Genomic DNA, 27178 nt, shown 5'->3' with positions numbered 1-27178 from the left:
GTGAGGAACGATAAGGCAGCCAGTGTCCCTGGATCACGGGGTCTGTGGGGCAGCTTGTCACCCTGGAGAGGTAGAAAGCAGCCAGGTAACACAGGGCTTGAAAAGCCAAACAGGGTTTGTGTTTGGTCCTGGAGCTGATGAGAGCTGGGAGCTAGGGAGAAGGTAACTGCCGCGTGGGGCCAGGGTCATTAACTTTCTCACTGCCCTCATTCTCTTCTCTGCCAGGTGAGCCCTAGAGCAAATCTCTACTGGGGGTTGATAGTGCCAGACACCGGTTGACTTTTGAAGGATTGGGGGGGGGGAAGCAGGTCCCTATGCATCTGGGGAAGGAGCCACATTGCTGTGGCCCCCTCTCTTGTGGCAAGTCTTGTCTTCAGTCCAGAGGCATGAGTGTGGCCCATAGCCCCCAAATGCCTGCTGCCAATGGCTAGACTCCTCACTGTGTCTGACCCCCTGAATCCTGCACTGACCGGACATTGGGAGATTCTGGGTCTCCCTGGCTAACTGATTGGCATGGTCTCTCCCATCCAGTATCCAGAGTTGATGGTGGCATCTTACAACAGCAATGAGGACGCACCCCATGAGCCTGATGGAGTGGCCTTGGTCTGGAACATGAAATTCAAAAAGACCACACCTGAGTACGTCTTCCACTGCCAGGTAGGAGGCAGGGTATCAGAGCATCTCAGGGCTCTGAAGGGTGTTATCAGTGAAGCTGTGGATGGGGAGAGCACAGCTTCAGGTGGTGACTGTGTCTGGGGAAGCCAGCACCTCCCTCCCCGTCCCCCCGCCTCCTTCCTCCTCCCTCTTCTTCCTCCTTCCTTCCCTTTACCGCGTTTTCCTTGCCACTCTTCTCTCCTCCCCTGACCCCCCAACCTGAGAAATGTGGGTCATTTTTTGGTCTGTTTTTCAGAAATGTCTAAGACATTTCACTTCTGAAAAGGCAGCGGTGGCCTCTTTCCTCTGACCGAACACAGCCCAAGCTGGCCCACTCAGCTGGCCACTCCTGTATCCCATCTTGTGCCCATTGCCAGGTTTGGAGACCAATACTTCACTCTCTGGGTTGACCTTCCTGGGCTAAGACATGGTCAGAGGAAGCCCAGGAAGGTGGCCACTTCAAGTGGTCCTGGGATGCCTTCACTGCATTCTTGGATGGTCCAAAGGAGCTCTGACGGGCTCCCGCTCTCTACCAGGGGCCTCCTATGGCCAGCTCCTTCCCTGAGCTCCTGTGAAATTCTTTCCTTTTCCTGCTTGCCCCAAAGTAGATTTGGATAGTAGATAGCCAGACACAGCCACCCTGGAGATGGGACACAGCCTGCTGAGATGGGGCCTGGTGTAGGCCGCTCCTCTGCCCTCTCCTTGTCCTTCTCTGAGGATCCTGGCAGGGGCATGGCGTGGGCTCTGCTCCACAGGCTCAGCTTCTCCACCAGTGCCAGGTGCCTGGGGGAGGGGTGGGGGGGTGGATCGTACAGAGGCGTCAGAATGTACCTTGAAGGTGGGACTATAGACCTGCTGTGATCCTAAAGCTTTTGTTGTTGAAAACCTCAGGGCCTCACCCGGGTGGGAGGCAATGTATGTTTACACTCGGATTCATTATCAGATGGAGCCCTGACTCGGGCTGAAGAGGGAGTAACCTCTCAGACCATGTTGTTCTAATTTTCCCAGGTCTGCATCATGCTAACCAGCCTTTCTGGGGGACCCTTTGAAATAGGAACATTTTATTTGTTCAGAGTATCAAATTTGGCTTTTTCTGTGCGTGTCAGCTCGGAGCCTTAATGATGTGCAGACTGGTCAGAGGCTCACAGAACACGTAGGAAACATGAAACAAGCTAGGCTGTGGGGTTCGAGGAAAGCTCCTGGACCGACTTTGGAACAAGATCAGTCAGGCGTGAAGAGGCCCCCTCCTTCGAGGCCTCTGAGTTCCCAGGCAGCGTGGTTCAGTTCGGCTCAGGCTGGCTCACTGAACCCACTGGTTATCCCTGGTTCCCGAAGGCCCCTGACTCTCCAGGGCAGGCAATGAAGGAGTGTGGGAACAGAACCGCTTAGTGTGCTGACATGCCAGGGCTCCCATTCTCTCTCATGGACCTCTAGACTATATGCTGTGGCTCTGGTGGCCCAGAGGCCCTGAGTTCTAACCACACTTCCTGCTCCTGTGCCTTTGTGCACAAATCTTCACTGTCCTTGACTTTCTCACTGGGAAGGTGAGGGGGCTGAACGACTTCCAGCCCTGGATCTAGGAGTGCTTTCTGGGGAGTACCAGCTGCCCCCTCCAGCCTCTTGTTAGGAGGGCTGGCAGGGAATGGGGAGGTGCTGAGGACTGGTCCCGCCACAGGAGGGCCCTGGGTCAGTATGTCTCTGTGGTCCTGAAGCTCCTCCCATGTTTCATGTATGAAGAGGGCCCACTTGCTCTTTGAGACCCTGAAGCAATGATCACTCCAGCCAGCCAGCCTCGGAAGCACTAATATGGCCTGACTGGTGAAGGGGTCAATGGGGCTGGGACCTTCCAGACCAGGCAGGAGCAGATAGGGAGAGCTCCCCTGTGGGTCAGGGAGGCTTTAGAGGCCATCCAGTCTAGCCCATTATGTTTGTGCAGTTCTCTCAACAACAGGACATCCAGCCTGTTCTAAGGGACCTCCAAGAAAGGGGAGCTCAGTCCCTCCACGGGCTGCCTAGGCTACTGGGAGATCACTCTCACTGTTAGCAAGTCTTTCTTGACCTCAAACCTAGCTCAACCTCTCTGTCCTTTCCCTGACCGCTCCTGTTCCTGCCCCTCCCCCAGGCCCAACAGAATTTGGGTGCCTGACTGGCCAGGATCAAGTGGATACTGGGCCAGGAAGGGGGCAGGCCCGTGGAGGGCGTAGGTGTGGGAGGCCAAGGCAGGAGGGACATGTGGCCAGAACTGGGTTGGGATGAAAGCAGAGAATCACAATTAGGAGAATGAGGGCTGGGTTGAGGCACAGGACAACACTGGAGCGCCCAAAGGAGGGTGTTCCATACTTTGGCCCCTCTCCTAGCTGGAGGCTCTTCTGGCCCCCTGGCTAGACCCTGCACTGCTACAACAGGGACTTTTCCCAGGGCACTGCACCTGGGCTTGCTGTGTGTGTGTTGGGGGGGGGGGGGGAGTTGACCACACAGGTGTTTTACTCACTGGGTCTAGTGGACACAGTTCATGCTAATAAGCTTAAGATCTCCCTGCAGCCAAGTCCAGCTTTTCTAGGGGGTAGTTAGGGCAGAGAAGGGAAGGGTAGAGCTCACCAGATCAGGTAGTTACCTTGTGGACTTGTGAGGGATTCCCAGGATCTGACTGCTCAGAGCTTAGGACTGATCAGGAAGTGCATCCAGGGGTGGGGGTGGGGAAGGGGGGTCAGAAAGGAAGAGCCTTACCTCCCCACCCCACCCCCACTGGCTGTGTGACCTTGGTCATGATATGTCCCCTCTAGGGGACTTACTTTTGTTTCTTTTTTACATTTTTTTTAAATTTTGAGTTCCGAGTCCTTGAACTCCCTTTGTCTAGCCCTTTCCCATTCACTGAGAGCAATATGGTGTCCATTATTCGTGTGAAGTCATGCAGGGTATTTCTATGTTAGCCATGTTGCAAAAAAAAGTAAGAAAAATGGAGTGGAAAAAATCTCCTTCTCTGTGTGCTCAGAGTCCACAGGCTGGCGCTCTCTCTGGAGGAGGAGAGTTTTTCATCGTGGGCTGGAATTGTCTTGGGCCATTGGATTGCTGAGAAGAGCTACATCTTCCACAGTTGAACACTGTTACAATGTTGCTGTTACTGTCTACAATGTTCTTCTGGGTCTGCTCACTTTGCTCAGCATCAGTTCATATAAGTCTTTCCAGGCTTTTCTGAAGCCTGTCTACTTTTTTCTTATAGCATGATAGTACTCATTACACTCATGTGTCACAACTTCATTCCCTAATTGATGGCATCCCCTCAGTTTCCAATTCTTGGCCAACACGGAGCTGCTATAAATATTTTTGTACACATAGGTCCTTCTTCTTTGATATCTTTTCATTTCTCCCTCACTGGTCAAATGGGAATAAAAGTCCTTTTATTGTCTCCCATGAGAAGGAGGACATGGCTCACCTCCTTCCAGGGATCACGTGGATCACCTCCTTCCTGGTGTCTCATCTGTGATCATCCTTGTGCCAAGGCCAGACCATCCCCAGGCTGCCTAGCTCTTCTAACTGAAAAAGAGCCTTTTGCCATTGACTTTGCTTCCATTCTTAGCACTGAGAAGGCTGAAAAAATCACTGACTTGGAGGGAGGGAGAAGGGACAGGCAGGGGCATTTGGTGCCCTGGGAGGGACTGAAAGGGGCTCCCCTTCAGAGGACTCTCCAGAGATGCACAGACCTTAGGGTCATCACAAAAAACTTCCTGTGTCCTCAGCCCATCTGGCTGCTCCTCTGCCCACAGGGCCAGATCCTGGCTGCTCTGCGGGCAGGCCTCCTGTCCTTGCTAAACTGGGCTCTGGTCTGAAGTTTTCTATTTTAATTTCACTGCAAGCTGTCTATGCTTGGAAAATACTGATAGCTCTCAGAGTGAACATGGCCAGCCCAGCCAAGGCCATGGGGCGGCTCCCTCCTGTGTGGGCAGCTGAGTTCTATGTGGTATTGCCTGGCTGCTCAGCTCAACCCGTCCTGCTGCGGTCTCCCTCTTCTCAATGGAATGGAGAGAGGCAGGAACACACACCTCCAAATTATATGGGTTGGGGTGACTGGGGAAACTGCATTTAGGGGCTTGGCCTTACTCCAGGGTTTTTATTTCCCTGATTCGCATTCTCTGGTGTTGGGGTCTTTCCAAAATGACTCTAGAGATACATTCAATCTTATGGAAAGAGTGTATGTGTGTGTGTGTGGGAGGGGGGTTCTCCTCCAGTCTGGCTTCCTGAGTGTCCGAACCCCCATTTTACCATCATTTTGCCTTCCCCCTCCACTGCTTCCACCTCTTCCTGGGAGCTGTCTCCCAGGCCCATTCAGCCTCCCCTCAGTGCTGCTCATGCCTTCACTGACCTCTGCTAAGGCTTTGGGTGGGGGTGGGCCAGTCTTGGGAGGGAGGGTTGTGGTCTTGTGGTTAACAGAGGGGACAGAGAGTCGGGCCTCACAGGCTGGGCTCCATCCCAGCTCACCACTGCCTTGTTCAGTGACCCCAGCTCACTGTTGGCTCTGCTTCCTGGAAGGATCTTTGTGATGAACTTGGGGCCTCCTCCTTCCCCCCAACTCTGCCCTCCTCTCCTCCCCTTCCCTTCTCTGTTGGGCCCTGAGCCATGACAGTGGAGTTGCCTGTGGCAGCAGATATATGGAGAAGGATTGAAAGAGCTGTTTAGGGCCCCTTTGGGGGCCCAAAGGGATGTGGTGGGATTCAGTTAGAATTCCACAGGGAACACACACTTACTCATTTAATATTTCAAAGTCAACGTTTCTCCTTTCATTGCCCAGCAGTCAATGACCCATCACCACCACCCTTCCTGGGTCTGGCCACCAAGCTGAAATGGGAGGAGAGGGAGCGGAGGTTTTGAGGCATCTCTGGACAGCCCACCCGCCCACCCACCCACTGGACCAGTCTGTGGCCACGTCAATAGGAGAAAAGAGGAAAATAGAGGGCAGCTCTGCTCTGTTATGTGGGCCTGAGCATAGCCTGGGGTCCAGGGTCCAGGGATGCTCAACTGCCATCACCCAAGAGAGGCAGGCAGGGGGCACCACAGGGCACATCACCGGGCCTAAAGTCAAAAAGACCGGAGGTCAAGTGTGACCTCAGAAATGTATGAACCGTGTGACCCTGGGCAAATCACTTCACCTCTGCCTTGCCTTCCTTTTCCTCAACCATAAAATGGGGGTAACAACAGCACCCACTTTTCAAGGTCGTTGTGAAGATCAAATGAGGTCACATTGGCAAAGTGCCCGGCACACAGTAGGTACTTAATGCTTGTTTAGATCTGAGATAAATGGGGATGTGACTGAGACAATTCAACAATTGTTGAACAACAAATAATCGTGCAATTCACACATTCTGGGGTGGCTAGGTGACGCAGTGAATAGAGCTCCAGCCCTGGAGTCAGGAGGAACTGAGCTCAAATCTGGCCTCAGACACTTGACCCACTTACTAGCCGTGTGACCTTGGGCAAGTCACTTAACCCCAATTGCCCTGCCTTCCCCTCTCCAAAAAGAAAAGAAAAAAGGCTCTGAGGGCCAGACTGGTAGATGGGCTCTGACTCTGGATGGCAAAGCTGACTTTGCAGTCAGGCCTCCTGAGGAGCGAGGGACCAGAGATGTCTGTCTCACAGCAGGCCACTGACACCTCCATTAAGAACAGGTGGAAGGAAGCACCTGAGGACCAGGGAGGCTCTTGGTTCATATCTCTGCTGCTTGTTGCATGAAAAACAGGGAATTCCAGTGGGAAATCGTCACTGGTTCAAAGATGCCCCGGGCACCTTACTCAGCCTTCTCTGTCTGTTCTCTGGAGGAAAAAGTCAGAAGAAGATGAACAAAGAATCTGTGCTCCCCTGGGACAGAGGCTAGGTACAAAGGCTTTGCCTGTCCTCCCGGCCTCCCCCCTGGGCTCCCATGAGCCCAGAATGCTGTGCACACCTGCAGATGATGGGGGGAGCTTCCCTCCAGGCCCAGCCTCCCTCTCCTGCCTGAGGACAATCATCACCTGAGGTGCCCAGCCCTCCTATCATTCACCTCGGTGGCCCTTCTGTGAGAGGGCACATCTACAAGTTCATCTGCATTAATAACTTCCTCTAGAGCCTTCATTGAAGTTCCCAGGTCACGCGCACACAGAGTAGACAGGACGAGGGTGAGGGGAGCCCTTGCTTGGCTCCTTGGTCTACATGGGATGGGGGGATTTTTCTGTGTATCCCTCTGTGCCTCAGGCAGCTCCCTGCATATAGCAGGCAAGTCACAGACATCTCTGAACCCTGCTTTACTCATCTACCCAAGGAGGATTTGGGCCCAGAGGCCACAGAAGGCTCCTTCCAGGTGGGAATCTGCAGCTGGGGGATGCAGAAGAGGGCACTGGTGATGCTGTAGGACGTGTCCAGTTTGATCCTCCCAGCTGTGCTGGGAGGTGCTGAGTGCAGGTGTTCTTGGCATCCCGAGTGGGGAGATGCAGGAACAGGCTCAGATGGAGGGACTTTGCAGCAAACCTGATAGCCCACCTCCTTTCATTTCTTTGGCCTTTATTTTCAGGGACCCTCACCTCGAAGAAAACTTCCCTTTAATCAATCAGCAAGCATGCATTGAGCACCTGCTGGGTACTGGGCACTGAGCTCAGTGCTGGGAACACAAGGAAGAAGGGGGCCAGCCCCAGGCCCCAAGACATCACTGTCCATTCTTCTGACTTTGGAGATAAGGGCATGCAGGATGAACACAATGGCGATCGTCCGCGGTCAGGGGAGCTGGGTGCACTGACCCGGGAAACCTAGGGAAGGTGTCTGGTGGCCTGAAGAGTGGAGGGTATGGGACCCAGGCCATCAAAGGCAGATGGAATATCATGCACAGGAAACAGAAAGTGCCTGAGAAGGAAACAATCCCTGATGTTTGCCAAGACAAACCCAGTGGGGATCACACTCCTGAAACAATGAACAACACAGCGACCTAGGAGGTGAAATGCTGATTTTATCCCCATTTTGCAGACAGGGAAAGAGAGGCAGAAGTGAAATGACTTGCCCAGGGTCTCACAGCTAGAGTCTTTCCGATTCCAGCCCCTGCTCTCTGTGCACGGTGGCGCCCCTAGCTGCCACTAACTCCATCTTTACTGAGAAGGGGGCCAATGAAGGAAGGAAACTGAACATCGAGCAAATGCCTCGGAGCAGGGAGGGCACCTAAGAAGCAGATCCCAGTAATCCCAGAGAGGGGTGATGGTGCCCGAAGCGGGGGCCTGCCAGGGGAGCGAGCGCCCCGAAGTTGTGAGTGTTAGCCCAGAAGGATGGGCCTCTTCTGGGAGAAACCAGAGGCTACGAAGTCTGCTGTGGACGCGGGCTTGGCCAGGGAGAGGGCAGCGTCCTTCACACGATTCCCCTTTGCCTCTGAGCGAGCTCGCAGCCGGGCGGGGCAAGGACCAGGCAGGCGGGCGTTGGGTGCATTTGGATGCTGAGGCTGAGACGGCCTCACATGGAGAATCCCCCAAGTCTCTGCCCGGGGGCTGGGGAGGCCGTCAGACGGAACCACAGGTATTCCGATGACTGGTTCCTATTAGGCAGGGGTGGGAAGCTAGGAGCCTCACTCCTCCCTGCCTCCTGAAACCATTAGCTTCAGTGAGTGTTTACACAAGGCACTGTTTGGTGTTTCTTCGGAGGATACTGTTGCCGGGGATGGAGGAGCCTGGGCAGGCGGCCTCCTTGGGGGGGGAAGAAGGGGAGACGGCAGAAATCGGTCACTGGGGACCCCCAGCCAGTGCACAAGAAGGGGCTGTGCCACGCTCAAGGCAGGAGAGCCTAGACCTCATCTTCCTCTTTACTGATGTTCTGTGAAAAAGAGGTTCCCGTCCAGTGGTAGCATGTGCCCATGGCCAGAGATCCAGGGTGAGCAAAAGCTTCCCGAACTTGCCAGATGTTCATGGCTGCTGTGACAAGGGCGCGGTCTGGCGGTGGTCACTGGTCAGGTGCCCAGCCCGGGGCTGCCCAGTGAGCAGCACCCTGCCCCCATCACTGCTGGAGTCTTGGATTTTTGAGGAGTAGTTGTGGGTAGTTGGCCTGGTCCCGCCTGTGCGGTCATGCCCTTCCCTTTGTATGGAGTCACTGCCCACATTCATTCAAGGGCAGAGGCTTCACAGACAAAGGGGCTCACGCATAACGTTCCAGTCACTTCCAGGACTCCCCCCGCCAAAGTTAGAAGCCCCTTTTAGCTGGGAGTCCATCCCCCCTCTCTTTAGCCTTTCAAACTCCAAACAGGGCAGCCGACGTTTACTAGCATTTACTCCGTGCTCGATCCTGGGGGTACAGATGCAAGCAGAAAGGAAGAAGGTGCCTGCCCTCGAACAGCTTGGATTCTAACCCGAGGGGAGGGAGATGGGAATCCCGCAAGACAGTCAAAGCGTGGCCAGGTGGGGAATGAAGAAGAGCCAGCCTGGACGGGTCCGAAAATGGAGGCCAGGGGACAAAAGGGTTGGTGATGCTCTTGGGCTCAGACCTGAGGATGGGGGACCAGTCGGGAGGCGATGGAGAGGGGTGAGCTGTGAGAGGAGAGTGCATGGAGACAGAAATGACTGAATGGGGAGTGGGGGGAGAGGGAGGAGGCCAAGTTTTGGGAGGATTGCCCAACCTGGGCAATCTTAATGCATGGAGAAGCTTTCAACAGTAATGGGCAACTGGAGGAGAGTGGAGGGTTTGGGGAGAAAGAATTCTGTTTGCACAGAATGGTGGTGGAGTGGTTAGAGCGCCAGACCTTGTCATGAAGATCTGAGTTCAAATCCAGCCTCAGACAGAAACTAGTTGTGTGACCCTGGGCAAATCACCCTGTTTGCCTCAGTTTCCTCATCTGTAAAATGGGTTGGAGGAGGAAATGGCAAGTTATGCCAGTATCTCTGCCACTCTGGCACGGTTGAACCGACTGAAAAGTGACAATGTGGGATTGGCGCTGAGGAGAGACACGGGGTTGGACGAAGATTTAGGGGCAGTGGCACCAGGATACAGTTAAACAGATGGATGAGATCATTACAGAGGAGAGTTAAGGAGCCGGGGCAGCCTCGAGGGCCCTGCTACAAAAGGCGGGCTGCTCCCAGTGAAGAAGCACTCTGGACTGGTGGTGCTAACCCTTCCCTTCCCCTGCAGCTCGTGAAGCAAAAGAAAACTGGCCAGAATTGCACCGTCCGATAGTGTTCAAGGCTGGGCCAGGACCCCGGAGGGCCTCTCTGACCCATGGCAGCAAGGTGCCGGATTCTCCCCTTCATTTCAAAGCTGCCAGACAAATCCTGAACACAGAACTTTGGGAGGAGAGCTTGTCACAAAGTGGGGATTCGCGAATGTGTGAGTGTATGCATGTGAGCACGTGCAAGAGAGAATCCAGTGCCGAGTCGAACATTCTTGGGCAGAGTTATGTACACGGCAGAGGGTTCGGGGACTCAGGCAGGGAGACCCTCAGGGACTAAAATAAAAGCAACCACAGTAATGAAAGTGGGTCCATCACTGCTGCCCTTGAAGAAAGGGGCCTGTCATTATAAACTGCATTCCAGAGGAGAAGTCATTCCCCAAAGGGTGAGCCAGCAAAGGACAGCCCAAGCCATTCTCCAAAGCATCGTGAACTGTCATGGGTCATAGGAAAGTCTGCTCCAAATCCCTAACGAAAGAAATGCAATCAAAAGCCTGGCACACCACAATGTGTGTTGGGCCATTCAGAGGGACCCTAGGGAAGGTCCAAAGGAGACTGCCTAGACGAAGAAGAGCCTGGGATCTGAGTCACGTGTGGATCAGTTGGAAGAACTTGGCATGTTTCTCCAGAAAAACTTGGGGGAATCATGACAGCTGCCTTCAAGCCACCCCTGAGGCTGGAGGTCAGGACAGTCTGCTTCCCAGGGAGCACCATCCCAGTGGGAGATGAGCTGCGCTCTTTGGAAGGGTCAGTCACAGGCTGGAGGAGCACTCCTCAGGCATGGTACGGGGGACTCAGGCAAGCTCAGGTCCGACAATGTGCCCCTGAGGTCCGAGTCTTTTTGGAAACTGGGCAACTCTAGCCTCACTGCTCCTTCCAAGAACGGAAGCCTTGCGAGCTGGATTCTGAGGCCATTGGCGCCCATTGTCGGCTGGACACTGCACCTGTACCTTCCTATCCACAGTCCTGAGAGCGACATTCAATTAATTTCCAATTATGTCTAATTCCTCTCTGGCACCATCTATAAATGATCCATTAGTGTGTGAGCCATCAGCCTTCAGCTGATGCTACAATTAAGACACAGGTAAGCAGGGTGGCTGTAATTATTTTGACAGGGAAGTGATGAGAGTTTGCCCAAATGACACAGACTCACGAGGACAACATGCCAGGCTCTCAAGAAGAATTGGGAGACAGTTTTACAGCACAGACGTGTCCGTTCCAATGCCTCGGCTCTTGGGCTGCCTGCCAAAACCAGCCTGTAATTCTACCTGGGAACAAAAAAGCTCAGGGATGGAAGACAGCGTCAGAGAGAGGAAAGAGCTCTGGATTGGGAGACAGAGACCTTGGATTTAACACATGCCAACCTTGGCAAGGCCCTCCCTGCCCCTGCCCCAGCCTCGGTTTCCTTTTCTGAAAGACTGAGGAAGGTCAGCTGAATGATACCCTGAATGAGGGGTGTCTCCAGGAGAGAGCAGAGGAGCAGCCTGCCCAGATGGCTTGGGCTATGAGGCTCCCAAGATGGGAGCTCTGCTCCTCCTTTTTCTGGTAGGCCCATCAGTTGTGCCTGTTCCCTCACTCCCTCATTGGCCCATCTCTGAAACGCTAATTGAGAGAATGAGATGGGGGTAAGCTGGTATGTGGGGACTGGGACAGCCCAGTTTGGGAAGCTGACCAGAGAACCAGTCATCCTGCCAGCAGGTGCAGGGAGAGTGGGGCTTAGCAGGAGAGTGGAATCCCTTTTATTGGATATGGTAGCTTGGTGGTTTTAGTCATGTCTGACTCTCAGTGACCGCATTTAGGGTTTTCTGGGTAGAAATGATGGAATGGTTTACCATTTCCTTCTTCATCTCATTTTACAGATGAGGAAACTGAGGTAAACAAGGTGAAGTGAAATGCCCAGGGTCCCACAGTTAGTGAGTGTCTAAGGCAGAATTTGAACTCAAGTCTTCTTGATTCCAGGCCTGGCGCTCTGTGCATTATGGCGCCCCACCCCCCAGCTGCCTCATTTACCAGGTACAACAACTTAATTTAGTCTGTACTTACCAAGAAGTTGGTTAAACTAGAAGGAGCCTGTGCCATGCTGCCTGTAGGGCTAGTGTCCCAAGGCAGGGTCCGGGTTCTTCACCCCCCACACTTCCTGCCTTGGCACACTCAGGGGCTTGCCTGGACATCATCCTTTCTCATTACAGAACTCCCCATAGGAGCTGGTCATTGGCAAGGCTTGTATGGAACTGAGAGTCAGGGGTATACCTGGCAGCAGTAGAGGTGGTGGGGGCGGGGGCTGGGAGACTGTCTGCAGGGCAGGGCCTGGGGGCTCGACTTCATGCCACAGATCTTTAGTAAGCAGTTTTAAGATATGCAAGGCCTCATGACCAGGTTGCCAGGGACCCGAGGCTGGAAGAGGTCATCCCTGCCCCGATCAGCTTTTGCTCTGTGTGATGGAGTTAGGTAGGACCAGAGGAGTCTGCACATGGGGGACTTGTTGGGCAGGAGGTAGGCTGGAGGAGGCAGCCATCCTCCAGCACAGGTGAGAGTCGTCTGGGGCCAGGAGAAGGAAACTCATGATGGCAGAGAACAGATCTCAAGTCTGCCCCAGAGACACACTTTATCTGGAAGGAGGGACATGTCCAGAAGAGGCTCGTCTTCTTTCCCAGTTTGGGGGAAATGTTGAAGAGGGGGAGGGTGTTACTGGACCTGGGATTCCATTGACTTAGGGAATCTAGGTAAGGAAATTCCTCTCTGTAGAGGCTGGCAACATGGCTACCATTTAGAATCTTAGAAATCTTCCAGGAGCACAGGGAAGTCCAGTGACTCCATCAGGGTCACACACCTGGGAGAAAAGGGGTCAGAAAAAGAGAGCCCTTGGACCTATGGTTGAAGCATGTAAGGGGCAGACATGAAGAAGGATAGAGGAGCCAGTGTGCCAAGACACCCAGGCAAGAGGTGGAGTGATTTGCATTGGGAAGGCGTGGGGCCAGCTACGGTGGAATAAAGCGTGCGTGAGAGAGCAGCAACGTGTAACTGGGCAGGCGGCCAGTCTGGCCCTGGCAGGAGCCAACTGCAAAGTCCTGGAGGCCAAAGTGAGTCCCTGAAGCTCCTGGGCAGGGGCTGATATGGGAGGACAGCGAAGAGAGAGTCCAGATGAAAGGACTGAGTCTGGGCAGGCTTGGGCAAGGAAGGGGCCAGCGATGGGTGTTTGGTGCATGGTCCTTAATACTTTTACCAGTGATTTGGACAGAGGAAGAGGTGGCACGCCACAAGATGAAATGCTATAGAGATCGATGTAAAGTGCTGCCTTTGGGTACAAAAATAAGGCTCACAGGGATAAGATGGGTGAAGCCGAGTTAGCAGCTGTTCTGAAAAAGATCTGGAGGTCTAAATGGACTGCCAGCTCCACATGAGTCAACAGTGAACTGTGGCAACCAAAACATGGGGTACCCTTATGTACCATGGAGCCAGGCACACACAGTCCCCCTGTTCTCTCTGCTGTGGTCATGGTATCCCTAAAGAAGAGATGTCCCAAGGCAGCCTGGATTGCTTCAGGAGGGGCTGGGCTCCCCCTCATTTAAGGCCTTCTTTGGGCGGAGGTCAGATGACAGATATGAAATGGTGGCATTACTTTATTTTCGGATATGATTTTGGGGTCCCCTCTAAATGAAGTCAGAGAACCCTCCAAATGCAGGAAGAGATTCTCTCTCCTAAGGGGCTGGGAATATCTTCTGCTTCCTGGGCTAGGTCCCCAGCAGGTCCAGCTCTGTCACCCTCCTGGAACCCAATGCTGTCCCAGCACAGATTTTCCCCAAGCAAGTTTGCCAGGGTCTCTGAGGAGAAGCCTGAAGGGGAAACGGAGCCAGCTTTCTGGATCTCCTCTTTGCCCCTCTACGAGGAATGACTTAGTACTTTTTCAATCAAAGCGGATTCCATTTGCGGCGGCGTTTCAAGTCAGGCGGTCGGTTTGCTGGTTGGAGCTGAGCAGCAGGCGTGTGGCTGAGCCCCTCTGGCAGCCTTTCATGTGGCTACCTGAGACATTCTCCCCAAGCCCAGACAAACATTCTTGGAGACTCTGAACTGGAGACACTCACAATCCCTCCCTCCCCTTTGGCCCGTAATCCTTCATGTTTTAACAAGCACCCGAGTTAATGCAGCCTACACTCTTTCCTGCTAAGTTGGAAAGCCGTCTTTTCTCTTGAAAAAAGCCATGTGCGGCGCCCCCCACCCCCGGTCCATCCCCTTGTAAATCAAAGGCAGAGATGTCAACACACGCTATCCCAAGCACACACTTCCCTTTTTTTAATTAAGTGGGATTTTGACATTCAGTTGGAAGGAGGCCGTTGGGGGTTGCTTTTAAAGTAGGAAGGAGATCCAGAGAGTCGTCTCTTGAATTTAGCCGTGGCTTCCAGCTCGGGCTAGCTCTCCAAAACCTGTGAACCCCTGAATGCTGCCCTAAATGAAACCAGAAGGTCTAGCCGAGCCCAGAGTCTGTTCTGGAAAATCCCCAAATGGGTATTTCAGGAAGCTGGGCTGTGCTGTCAAGTAGCATGTCCCTTTGGGACATGGTGTTGTGTGTGGAAAGAGCCAAGTAAATAGGAATGTGCTGGCTGTGTGATCCTGGGGAAATAACTTAATCTTGCCTCAGTTTCCTCATCTGTAATGTGTGTCATAGTAGCAGCATCAAATGAGGTGGTGTGAGGAAAGAAAGCACGAGTTGTGTAGACGACATTGGCACCCATTGTTCCTGTAAGATTCTGGACTTGGCGTCACTGGAAGGAGTGAAATAACGGACATCCACAAAGAGAGCCACACCTTTGATCTTTCTGTCACTTACGAAAGTCCCGCCTTCACTCATCTGGCCATGATCCATTGGTTTTCCAGTGCTTGGTCTACACCACGACCTCCAATCCCTCGACCCCTCCCCTGCGCCAACCACCCTCTCCTCTTCTGTCCCTCTTGACTCCTCGGTGAGCCAACTGAACTCTGCACTGTCCTCCTCTCTTGAATCCCTTACGCCCTTATCATATTGCCAATCACGCCCAGTCCAGCCTCAGCCTTGGGTCACTCCCACCACTCTTACATGCCCACACGCTGCTGAAGAACATCCCACAGCCACGCAGACAGGGTCCCTCAGCTGGGCCCTCACCACCACCAGGCAATCTTACCTCCCCCACTCTCCACAGCAGCCCTTCCAAACCGCCCATGGCTACCCTCCCCCTACTCTCCCAGCTGTAAACCATGTTTAATAGACAAAAATAAGCCATTCTCGTGAGCTCTCTCTTCTCTCCCTTTTCTCATCTCCCATCACTCAGGTGCTTTCTGTCCCTCCCTCCTGCATCCCTGTCTCCCATGATGAGGTGGCCTTACTCCTGACCAAGGCCAAGCCCTCGAGCCCATTCCACCTGCCTCCTCCAACAGATGCCCCCTTCACTTCTTTTCCATCTGTCTCTCTCCCCTGGCTCATTCCCCACTGCCTACAAATACACCAACCCCACACCCCATCCTGACAAGGCCCTAGCTTTATTCTTTCCTCTCTGCTAACCATCACCGTGTTTCTTCTGTCTTTTTTGGCCAAACTCCTAGGAAAAGCCATTTGCAATAGACTCCTCCTTGTCCTCTCCTCCCACTCTCAGCTTCTGACCTGTAGTCAGGAAGACCTGAGTTCAAATATGACTTCAGGTACCTGCTAGCTGTGTGACTGGGCAAGCCACTTAACTACTGTTTGCCTCAGTGTCGTCATCTGTAAAATAGGGATGATAACAGCACCTACCTCCCAGGATTGTCGTGAAGATCAAATTTGTAACATGTTTAGCCCAATGCCCAGCACCAAGTTGCCATTTGTCCTTTGTTTTTGGAGAGGACCGATGACATCAGGAAGTGATGCATTGATGGGTGCATGAACTGGCAAGTTCATCAAGTGAGGCCGAGCTGCGCAGTTGTCAGCCTCGTTCCCTCATCCACAGTCCTCCAAGTCCAGTGGCAGGATGGTCAAAACAACTGACCACAGACCAGGATGCAGTGGGCCTCGTTGGCATGCTCCTGACCAAGCTCTAAGCTCCTGGCTACTGCTTCAGCCGCCTTCTTGGCCCACCCCACCAGGGGACGTCTTCCCATGCTTGAGGTGGACACCCCCCTAACTCCCTGACAGTCTCAAAGCCTGTGTTTAGCCTGTCTGCTGAGACAATTTGATTGGGGTGTGGCCGCTGTCCCTGCCACACACATCTGGAGGCCCGGGTGAGAGTTGGGTGTCAGGTAGACCCCAAATCTGGATGAGCACCCCTGAAAAGGAGCTGGAAGGCCTCCTCCCAAGGCATTGTTCCTCCTTGAACACTCACTATTAGCTACGATCAGTAATAGTATCCCAAAGGACCAGCAGCAAAATGGAGCTGGGCTGGGCTTCCCGGGGTGAAGGTCTGTTGAGAGCCTGGTAGAGTTCCAGGGCAGCCCTCTACCTACTACATTTGGGGGCCTGATGGGCAGAGCTCTGGACTTGGGGTCAGGCTCTCCTCAGCTAATTACTGCCCATGTCCTCTGGCCTTAGTTTCTTCATCTGTAAAATGAGAATAATAAGAATAATGGCCATTACCTTTTATTTGGTGTCTTAGGGTTTCCAAATATTATCTTCCTCAGTCTCCCAGCTCTGTGAGGGGTTATCTCCATTCCCATTCTGCAGACGAGGACACTGAGGACAACATCCCGCAGCGAGTAAGGGAGGCTGAGCAGGAGCTCAGGCTCCTGCCTCGGGGCCCAGCACCCCAGCTATCTTGCCCCCCATATCACAGGGGTGTTGGGAGGGTCATGGAAGAGAACCTGAGAAGCCTTCAACACTCCAGGGAGATGCTGTTTGTGGTTATTCACAGTGCTGTCCAAGACTTTACCAAACAAAACTGTTTTATCAAATTTACTAAATATTCACCAAAAGAAATCAAATGAACTCTATAATAATAGCCATAAGAAAACCTTATCATTCCACCCTCTGCCCTCTCCAGAGTCTCTGAGTGGCCAATCCTCATTCTCCCTGAGCCCTGGGCAGCCTCTGACACTGCTGGTCACTTCCTCCCCCCACCCCCATCCCCTCTTCTCTCTAGGTTTTCAGGCCACCCTCTGCCCTCTCCTGGTTCTCCTCCTCCCTCTCTGACCGCCCCTTCTCCATCGCCTCTGCTAAAGCCTCCTCTAGACCATGCCCTCTAACGGTGGATGTCACTCAGAGTCAGCCTGGGTCCTCTGGACCACTTCTTTCACCTGGCCAGCTCATCAGCTCCTGTGGATTCAGTGACCCTCTCTGTGCTGATGCTTCCCACCTCTGCTGGTCTGTCCCAATCTCCCTGCTGACTTCCAGTCTCCCATCTCCAACTGCCTATTGAACATCTCTCTCTGGATGTCCAGTAACATCTTAAATGCAACAGGTTCAAAGCAGAACTCATCATCTTTGGCCCCAAACTCTCCTCTCTTCTGAATGTCCCCATTACTGTTGAGGACACCAACATAATATGGTACCAGAACCTGTCAGTTTTGCCTCTGCAACATCTCTCTCCAATGTGCCCCCTCCTCTCCTCTTACCCTGGCCCCACCCTGGTGAAGACCCTTATCACCTCACACCTGGACTATTGCAATAACTGTAGAGGGGGGGAAAGGGAGGGAGCTGCCTGCCTCAAGTCTCCCCCCACCCCAGTCCCTCCTCCATTTAGCCACTACAGTAAGTCTTCTTTCTTTAAAATTATTATTAAATTATTTATCTTTAGTTTTCAACATTCACTTCCATAAGTTTTACATTCCCCTCCTCCCTCCACAAGATGGCTTGCAATCTGATATGGGCTCCGCACATGCATTCCTGTTAAGCACATTTTAAAGTGATTCTTCTAAAATGCAGGTTTGACCATGTCAGCCCCAGCCCCCACTGGACAAACCCCAGTGGCTCCCTCTGGCCTCCAGAGACATAACCTACCTCTCCTCCCTGCCTCCCTGCCCTCCTCCCTTTCCAGCCTCTATACCTCACTCCCCAACATGTCCTCTTTGACCCTCCCGACTCTCGCCTCGGTCTGTTTTGTCACTAGGCTCTGAGCATCTCCCCGCTAGGAGTGCTCGCCCTCCTGCACTCCAACCACTGAACTCCCTGGTGTCCTTCAAGCCCCCCCCAAGACGTTATTTCCTGCAGAATCCTTCCCCAGCCCCTCTTAATGCCCACACCTTCCCTCTGCTATTCTTTGTTTATCCTGTGGATGGCTTGTTTGTACACACGTCTCCCCATTAGACTGCGAGCTCCCTGAAGGCAGGGACTATCTTTGCCCCTCTGGATCCTCTGCACTTAGCCACAGTCGTGTCTTATTTGCTCTCCTATCCTCAAATCTTCCCCCTACTCTAAACAATCCTCCACACAGTTTCCAAAGTGATTTTCCTTAAGAAGAATGCAGTCAATAAGCATTTATTTTCAATGCCTACTGTATGTGGTCCTGGTAGATACAAATGCCTTTCCTCAAGGAGCTTACATTCTCTAAAAAAAAATTAATTTTGAAATCTTTATATCTTATTTTTTCTAATTACATGTAAAAATAACTAACATTAGTTTTTTTAATTTTTGAGTTCTAAATTCTTTCCTTCCCTCTCTTCTCCCTCCTTGAAACAGGAAGTAATTAAGTATAGATTATACATGTGCAGTCATGCAAAACATATTTCCATGTTAGCCACATTGTGAAAGAAAACACCGACCAAAAAAGCAACCAAGGAAAATAAAGTAAAAATAGTGCGCTTCTGCTGTCACCTTCTTTCTTTCCTTTTTTTTTGTTCCAATATTCTTGCGCAAAATTACTAATATGAAGATGTTTTACATAATTGCACATGTATACATTTATCAGATTGCAGGGAGGGAGGGAGAGAATTTGGAACTCAAAATTTAAAAAAAAAGGCTAGAAATTGTCTTTACATGTAATCGGGGGAAAGGAAAATATTGTTGTTGTTTTAATAGTGTGCTTTGATCTCCATTCAAACTCCATCACTCTTTCTCTGTAGGTAGAGGCCATTTTTCACCTTAAGTCCTTCGGAATGGTCTTGGATCATTGTATAGATTACTGTGTATATTAGAGTAGCTGTCATTCACAGTTCTTTATTGAACAATATTGCTGTTACTGTGTACAATCTTCTCCTGATTCTGCTCACTTCACTTTGCATCAGTTAATATAAGCCTTTTCAGGTTTTTCTGAGACCATCCTGCTTGTCATTTCTTAAAGCACAATAGTACTCCATCACAATCATATACCACAACTTGTTCATCCATTCCCCTCAATTTAAAATTATTTTCCACCATATAAAGAGCTGCTATATTTTTGTACACATGGTTCATTTTCCCTTTCTGATGATCTCTTTGGAATACAGAGCTAGTAGCAGCATTGCTGGTATTGCACAGTTTTATAGCCCTTTTGGTATAGCTCCAAATTGCTCTCCACAATGGCCGGATCAGTGCACAACTCCACCAACAACGCATCAATGTCCCAGTTTTCCCACATGTTCTCCAACATTCCTTTTCCATCATATTAGACAACATGACAGGTGTGAGATGGTACCGAGGATCTCTCATTCTACGGAGATCTGATCATGCTACTCCCCTACTTAGCAAACTTGGGTGGCTCCCTATTGCTTCTAGTATGAACTCTAAGCCTGGCTTTTACCACCCTCCATCTGGCCTCACTAGACATGACTCTATTTGTCTCTCAGGTTTTCTCCAGGTCTCATGAAAAATGCAACCCTCCCTGCCTTGCACTGACCATCCCCCATGCCTGTAGCAACCCTCCTTAGCTGCACCTCATGAAGTCTTTCTCCTCCCTCCAGACCCAGATGAAGACAGTGCTGTTGTCCCTCCCTCCCTGCTGGCTCTTTCAAAGAGCACTTGCTCATTTTCAGATCAGAGAAGAATGTTCTATGCAAACTCAAAAGATAGTTCTCCTAAAACCCCCAGGAAAGTTACTAGCCCATCTGTGTTCTGGGATGGGAGAGAGGGTCAAGAGAGATGTGTGGCAGAAAAAATCGGCTTCTGGCTTCTCCTCCCCCAGAAGGTGAGAGGGAGATGCCCAGGGTGGCTGAGTCCCCTCAGTGGTGTGGTCACCCATGGCTGGGAGTGAGTTGCTGATGATAGCCTCTTTCCAAAGCCCAGACTGAAATGTCTCTGTGCCAGCTAGAAGTTAGAGGTATCTATGAGCACAAGTCCCTGCTCTGTCACCATCAGGCACTGCCTTTGGTTTTATTCAGGGGGACAGTCTCTCCCCTGGGAACTGACCCCATGGATCCCTTCCTGGCCCTAACCAGTCACACAGAGTGCCTTCCCTCCACACCAGCCATGGCCTTGTCACCAGGGCTAGATGTGGGCTTCAGGACTGGCTACCAAGCCCAGTGGCCTCTGTGGTTCCAGGATGTGCCTTCTCTCAGTTGGCCTGGAGTAACTCTGAGAAATTAAAACCAGCTTTACCAGCCACTTGAAGGCAGTTATTGACTGGCTTGGATTGTATGCAGAGTGTGCAGAGAGTGAGGAAAGACCCTGACAGCCTTCCTCCACCCCTTCTGGCTCTGTGGGATGAACCTCCTCAGTGGTTGGGGGTAAAAGAACCCAGCTGACTCTTCCTGAAATAGATGAGGAGGATGGAAGCAGCTTGATGGGTTAGTTCTGGTCTGGCAGAAGTGGGTGTGGATGCATGTGGTCAAGGCTCAGATGCCACGCAGGCAGACTCAGTTTCCCCAGTGTTGGATAAGCTGGGGAAAGCCAGCCATTTTGCAGAATGATTAGTTGAAAGAACTGGAGAAGACTAGAGCAGAGACTAGCCAGGCTCAAGTATATAAAAAGGCTTTATCACATGAAGAGGAGGGGGTCATATTAGTCCTCTTGGACCCCAAAGGGAAGAACCAGAAGTGGGGGGGGCAGTGTCAAGCAGAGGAGCAATTAAGTCTAGAGGGCAGGAGAAGCTTTGTGGCCAGGAGAGCTGTCCCAGAGTGTAAGGAGCTTCCCTCCTTCCTGGAGGGCTCCAGGCAGAGGCTGGTCTGCTGTATGGTGGAAGGCACTCTGATTCAGGGCTGCCCATCTGACAGCAGCTTCCTTCTGCTATTTCAGCCAGAAGGGGCTGAAGCTTTGGATTGCCTTCTGTGCACCCAGAATAAACAGGAGACAGCTCCCTGGTCATGAGAGGCCTACTGCGGTGCTGACAGGCACCTCAATGAGCTCCTCTGCCTCCATGTCTCCTGTCTCAGTGAATGGAGGCTCCCTGAGGGCAGGGGCAATAGCATCCTTATTCCTATAGCCCCAGCTCCCAATACAGTCCCTTTTGTGCACATAGTAGGTACTCAGTAAAGGCTAAAGAGGAGAGGGCTGTGGCTATCCCTTCTAATTCTGACAGGACGTCTCTGGGTTTGTGAGAAGCCTCATCTCTTCAGAAAGAACCACCCTGGGCCTTGGCACGATGCCCGGGCATCTCTCTGGGCAGCTGGACCTGGCGTTCGGAAAACCTGAGCTGGAAACCTTGGGTGTCTCCCCTTCTGTTTCCTCATCCGTAGAATGAGAGCTCACACACAGGAGGGAGGGGCATGCGGGGCTCGGGCGTCCTGAGGCCCTGAGCTCATCTTCACAGAGCAAACCTCGAGACCCGTCCCGACTCGGGCCATTACGGTAATCATCGCGATTGCCAGTAGCAAGCAGCAGTATTCTCCCTCTTGCCTGCGCCCCATCTTTTCCCTGCTCTGTTCTCCGCAGTCCTCAGTGATGTCCGTCTGTCTGGCGCGCTTCCATCCCAACCTGGTGGTGGGCGGCACCTACTCTGGCCAGATCGTCCTCTGGGATAACCGCAGTCACCGTGGGACGCCAGTGCAGCGGACGCCCCTGTCTGCAGCTGCGCACACGGTGGGTGAAGCGGCAGCCGCAGGTCAGAGGGACCTGGAGGGCAGAAATAGTGCCCATCTCCATAGGCCGGGGTGGGCGGAAGGGGGGGCAGTATAACCCTGGACATCAGTGAAGAGACATAGGAGAAAGAGGCCGGGGGCCAGAGGAACCTGGAATCAGTGGGTGTCGGGAGAGTTTCATTCAAAGATCTGTGTCCTGAAGACCCTTGGGAAGAAGACAACCACCTTCCCTGGGGTGGGAGGGGCTCCTGCCCCACCCTGGTCAGTTCGGCGGCCGCCAGAGGAAGCCCGGGCTCCCTCCTGCTGGAATGGAAGGGGCAGGTTAGACCCATAGTCTGCAGCGAGGCACACTCCCCAGGGTTAGAAGTCAGCATCTCCAAACCATTTCCCGTAATTTAGTTGAAGAGTCTCAGGCTCAGGCATTTACTGGGGAGAATGACAGGTGTGTGTCGCAATTAGGGGGGGGGAGCATGTCTCTCTCCATCCCTGCTCTCTTGACATTCAGGATAAATGATGCTCTCTCCCCATAATGCCCAAATTATGCCCCGGAATACAACCGTACCATTGTTTCCAATTTCCTGGATGGAGCTGCCCAATTTGTTTCATCTGTGGGGCTCAGACTCTTCCTGGGCCGTCCCGGGAATGCAGCCGCTTCCAGGGGGCCTGATTGAATCAAATGAGGGAACAGGGGAGTTTGCCCACGTCAGAGTGATGGGCAATGAGGAATGACAAATCCCAAGTCAAAAATAATAATGCCTGACGGGGGCCTGGGATCCCAGGCAGGGAAAGGAGGCTCAGGCAGTCTGGGAAAATTGGTCTCCCCCATTTCATTCCCAACGACTTAGAGACAATGGTGCCCTAGCTTTCCTGGATACACTGGCCTGAGACAGGGAGGCTCCAGAGGCATCCAGGCAAATCCCATGACCCTTCATGGAGGATGGGGAGGAAACAGGCTTTCTTGGCCACATGGCCAAAGGAGGGGATTCGGGGGCCTCCCTCAGCTGTCCTCAGGTATTCAAAGTCTTGCACCGTGAAGGAAGGGCTCCCCTGGGTCAAAGGACACAAGGTGTGAAGTGGACAGCTTAGGCTCCTCATCAGAAAACACTTCCTTCCAATCAGGGCTGTTCAGACGTGCTAGGGGCTGCCTCAGGAGGTGGTGAGCTCCCTGTCCAGGCAGGTCGTCAAGGAGAGGCCATGCAGCACAGTGCCCCCATTGTACAGAGGAGGAAGCTGAGGTTACAAAGGCAGTAAATGCCCCTGTTCCTCGTGCTTGGGCCTACACCCTCTCCTCCAGTCCAGGCTCCATCAGACCAGACCACTTTTCCAGGGTGTTTTAGCAGGCGTCTTTCCATCCAGCACGGTTTGGGTGAGAGGCAGCTGGGGCATCTTCAGGCTGTACAGCTGAGAGGTTCTTCCTGTGATGTCCACATATCCTGCACTGGACCATTTAGGAGCCAACCTCCAGAAATCTCAAGCATTTCTGTGAATTATAAATGTCCACCATGTAGAACTGGGCAGAGATAACTTGGAGGCTTGGGAACCCCAGAGTCTGGCCCCTGGAAAGTCTTCCCCAATCCTGGGAGTTCTCCAAGCAGATAATGGGAGGGGATTCCCTTGGAGTGTGACTTGGACTGGATGTCTCCTGAAGTCCCTCCCCCCCTTCTCCACCAATGCTGGGACCCTGGAGGTGTCACTGGACAGCAGCTCCCCATAACTCATCACTCTAACAAGGTACTCAGCTTAGCTCTTGGGGGTATTTCCTGATTTTGCTGAAGGACCATTAGTGAGGACAGCATTCCACTAGATTTCTGTGCCCTGGTACAGTGCCCAAATGACCTGTCTTTTGGATTGCAGCCTGGTTCCAAGGATTCAGGCTCGAACTCTCACTAGGGAAATATTGGGCAGCAGAACCATCTTCCATCCCATGCCCCTGGTAGAGTCAAATGAGGAGCATCCTTCTCAGAGTTTTGTGGTGTGACCTGCCTGTCACCTTCTGTCTCTATGCCCATAGCACCCCGTCTACTGTGTCAATGTGGTGGGCACCCAGAATGCTCATAACCTCATCACTGTCTCCACTGATGGCAAGCTGTGCTCTTGGAGCCTGGACATGCTATCTACACCACAGGTGAGTGCCCTGGCCCTGAGGCTGGGTGACCCCGGGGCAGAAAGACAGACAGACTGACCAGCACACACATCTGCCTGACAGGAAGCTCCCTAGAGGGGCGGGCAGAAGGAAGGGAAGGGAAGTGAGCTAGGCTGTACCCCACCCATCTTCCATTCTCCTCATCCTGGAAATCCCAAATCACCTTCCTTTCCCCCAGCAATGTCCTGATGGTTGCTAACATATCAATGGTAATAATGTATGATAATAGGATGTAAATGGCCATTAAAATATCAATGTAATATATTGGTCCTCTTGGAGAGAAGGTGAAATAAGGGCACCCTTACTTCTTAGGGCAGTCCCGCCTTACAGGTGATCACTGATGGGTGCCTGTCACCACTCCCTCCCCAGCCCCCCTCTGAACACCTGACAGCTCTCTCTCTCTCTCTCTCTTTGTCACACACACCTTTGGGCAGATCATTGTATGCAGGGACAGCACCCCTTGTGGCAGAATTAGTGAGCACACTTTCTAAGTGTTACTGTGGTTGATGGTCTGGCTGAGGAGTTGGGGTGGCTTCCCTTCTCTGGGCCTCAGTTTCCCCCTCTGTAAAAGAAGGGCACTGGGTCTATGACAAATGAGATTCCCTTAGCAGAAAGGGGGGTATAACTAAGGACAGTTTCAGGATGTCTCTGGCTTCCTTGAACCTGGGGGAGTGAAGGGTGGGCAGCAGGACAGAGTGGGGGCATGCTTGGCTGGTTGATGGCCACGAGGATGAGAGCTGATCTGAGCCCCTCCTGCCTACCCCAACAACTTGATGTTTTCCTCCGGTGATTCTTGCCTTCCCAGCATCCCTCCCCACCCTGGCTCCTTAGGAGGTCTGGGCCTCCAGGAAGGGATAACTGGGTGCTGCTCAGGTGAAAACCCATGAATCTTTGGACCAAATGAACCTCTGGAGGCAGGGACAAATGGACAAAAAGTGGTGTGATGATTGTCTGTTTGGACAGGAGAGCATGGAGCTGGTGTACAACAAATCAAAACCTGTGGCTGTCACGGGGATGGCCTTCCCAACAGGAGATGTCAACAACTTTGTGGTGGGCAGTGAGGAGGGGACGGTCTACACAGCCTGCCGTCATGGAAGGTGACTTTCTATTTGTCAATCATTTCCAATAATCAGGTGTTCTGAGGCAAAACCAGCTGCTGGCACTTGGGCTGTAGAAGGTGTCTTGAAGCATTTCAGAAAAGGAAAATGGAGTCGGATTGAGGCTGGGCTAGGGAGCCACTTGGTTCTCAAGATCATCCTTGGACTGGCATGTAAATGTCAATATGACATCATGTGCCTGGGTTGGTTTTGACTGGGTAAGTCCCAGGTCTGTGGAAGCCTGAGGCCTCTGGGAAGATGTCTGGGAAAGGGGGGTGAAGAAGGCTGGAGGAGTCCAGTACAGTGGACCCACTCTGTGGGGGGGGGAAGGGGAGGGCAAGCAGCAACATCACATTCTCAGGGAGAAGCAGAGACCTCAATGGACAAGAGCTTGGCCACCAGGAGTGAGGCCACCTAAGCTCCCAGGCTAAACTTTGGGCTGGACACTCCCAAGCACAAGCATCGTCCCAACCTTTGGTTGGTTGGTGATTAAGTTAGAAGGAAAATCAGGAAGCCCCTTGAGGCCAGCACCCAGGACAATGCCTAGCCCACAGGAGGGGCTTGGGTCTAAGGTCCTTGTGACCCTAGTCTCTATGGGGCTCCTCCCGGCCCCCAGTTGACAGGACAAGGGGAAATCTGCCCCAGGTTTAGGGAGGATGCAGGGCAGCAATGATTTCCCCAATCAAAGTCTTCAATGGGAAAGGGAAAAAGCAATTAAGTACCTTCTATGTATTAGCCCCACACTAACTGAGCACTTTACAAACATGATCTCAATTGATCTTCACAGCAGCTTTGAGGGGTGGGTGTTATTGTCAACCTCGAATTACTGAAAGGAAACTGAGGCAGGCTGAGGGGAAGGGACTTACCCAGGGTCCCACAGCTCAATAGTGTCTGAGGTTGGATTTGAACACAGGGCTTCCTGACTCCAGACTCCAAGCTCTCTGCAGAGGCCCAAAGCCACCAACACCAGGTGGCATTTGCTCCATTGCTATATTAGGGAAGGCTGAGTCTGAGTCCCCATGACTGTTCCCCAAAGGAAGGTTGGTAGTCAGGCTTCTGAAGCACCAACCAGACCCCTTGGGCCTCTCCCTCAAGGCCCAGGGCAGCTGAGCCACAAGCTGGGACTGGAAATGGCCATGAATGGACCACAGAATGGTCTCCTCTAGGCTCCAAGCTAACCTGAGCTTTGAAAAAAAGAAGGTCCCCCTAAGAGATGAATACTCTTGTTTATTTTTCCAGAACATTTGCTAAATCTGTGCTGAAAGTAAGGAAAACAAGGAGGGAGGAGGGAGGGAGGGAGGCAGTTCCAGACAGGCCCTGGTTTCACTTACCCCTGCCCCCCACCTGCCCCATAGGCAGCCTTCTTAGCCCTGGCGAATAATGGGCTGCCAGAGGACAGATTCTGGTTGTCCTTTTCATGTGAGCCCCTTCTGAGTCCCTGGCACAGCTCCTTTTCACCTATGGTGGGGAAGGTGCAAATCCCCCTCCATAAATTAAATGAGCTCCTGATCCTGTTTCCTATAAATCTTTTAAGGCCTGGGAAGAGCAAGGCTTGTTTCTCCAGGGGTCACTTCTGAGATCAATTCCTCATGTTCATTAAACTGAAGTGATGGTGGGTTGAGCCTCGGTTCCCAGGCCCTGGCACCACCGGGTGTGGCCTCCATGTCCACCTGGATACCTGCTGGTAGTCCAGTGGCACTGGCAGGTGTTGAGTGCCCTCCTTGGAGTAGTGATGTAGGAAGGGATTGTTCCCCTGCCTGGCATATCTGCCATGTTCAGGACCCTCCACACACTGAGTTCTGAAATGACTGATTTTTGGCATCATTTTGAGACTCCTAATTACATGTGATTGCAGGGACACTCTGGCATTAGAGGAGGTGGCTGGAATCAGTGCCAGAGTGCCTGGAGCTTTGTCAATAGGTGGCATTTCATTAGCGCCTGGCCAACCTCCAAATGAACTTGTTCTCTTTAAGAGGAAAGGGCTGAAAAAAAAAGAGGAAAAGGCTGCTGTTTTTCTTTTCTTCCTTCCTCCCTCACTCTTTTTCCTCCCTTTCCCTTCCTCCTTCTCTTTCTTCCTTCCTCCCTCCAGGCTTTCCTTCCTTTTTCCCTATTTTCTTCCTTCCTCCCTTCTTCCCTCTCTCCTATCCTTCTTTCCTCCTCTTTCCCTCCTTCCCTCATTCCTTCCTTCTTTCCTCCCTTTCTTCCTTACTCTCTCCCTTCCTTCCTTCCTTCCTTCCTTCCTTCCTTCCTTCCTTCCTTCCT

General features: G+C 52.4%; 1 protein-coding gene across 1 annotated transcript in view; it reads left to right on the top strand.

The window, feature by feature from the left end:
* The first annotated feature begins 513 nt into the window (after positions 1–513).
* Positions 514–27178, top strand: part of DYNC1I1 (dynein cytoplasmic 1 intermediate chain 1) — a 78160-nt gene continuing 51495 nt past the window's right edge. The window contains exons 1-4 of the mRNA XM_069094409.1: positions 514–657; positions 21531–21677; positions 23688–23801; positions 24783–24916. Of these exons, the coding sequence (XP_068950510.1) occupies positions 514–657; positions 21531–21677; positions 23688–23801; positions 24783–24916 (539 nt within the window). The remainder of the gene's footprint in view (positions 658–21530; positions 21678–23687; positions 23802–24782; positions 24917–27178) is intronic.

The sequence above is a fragment of the Petaurus breviceps genome, unplaced genomic scaffold (assembly GCF_028583685.1).
Source record: "Petaurus breviceps papuanus isolate PSGF00001 unplaced genomic scaffold, PetGlider_PUasm1.0 218, whole genome shotgun sequence".
Lineage (NCBI taxonomy): Eukaryota > Metazoa > Chordata > Mammalia > Diprotodontia > Petauridae > Petaurus > Petaurus breviceps.
Note: the sequence above shows the minus strand (reverse complement) of the source record. Positions and strands in the feature narration are given on the sequence as shown.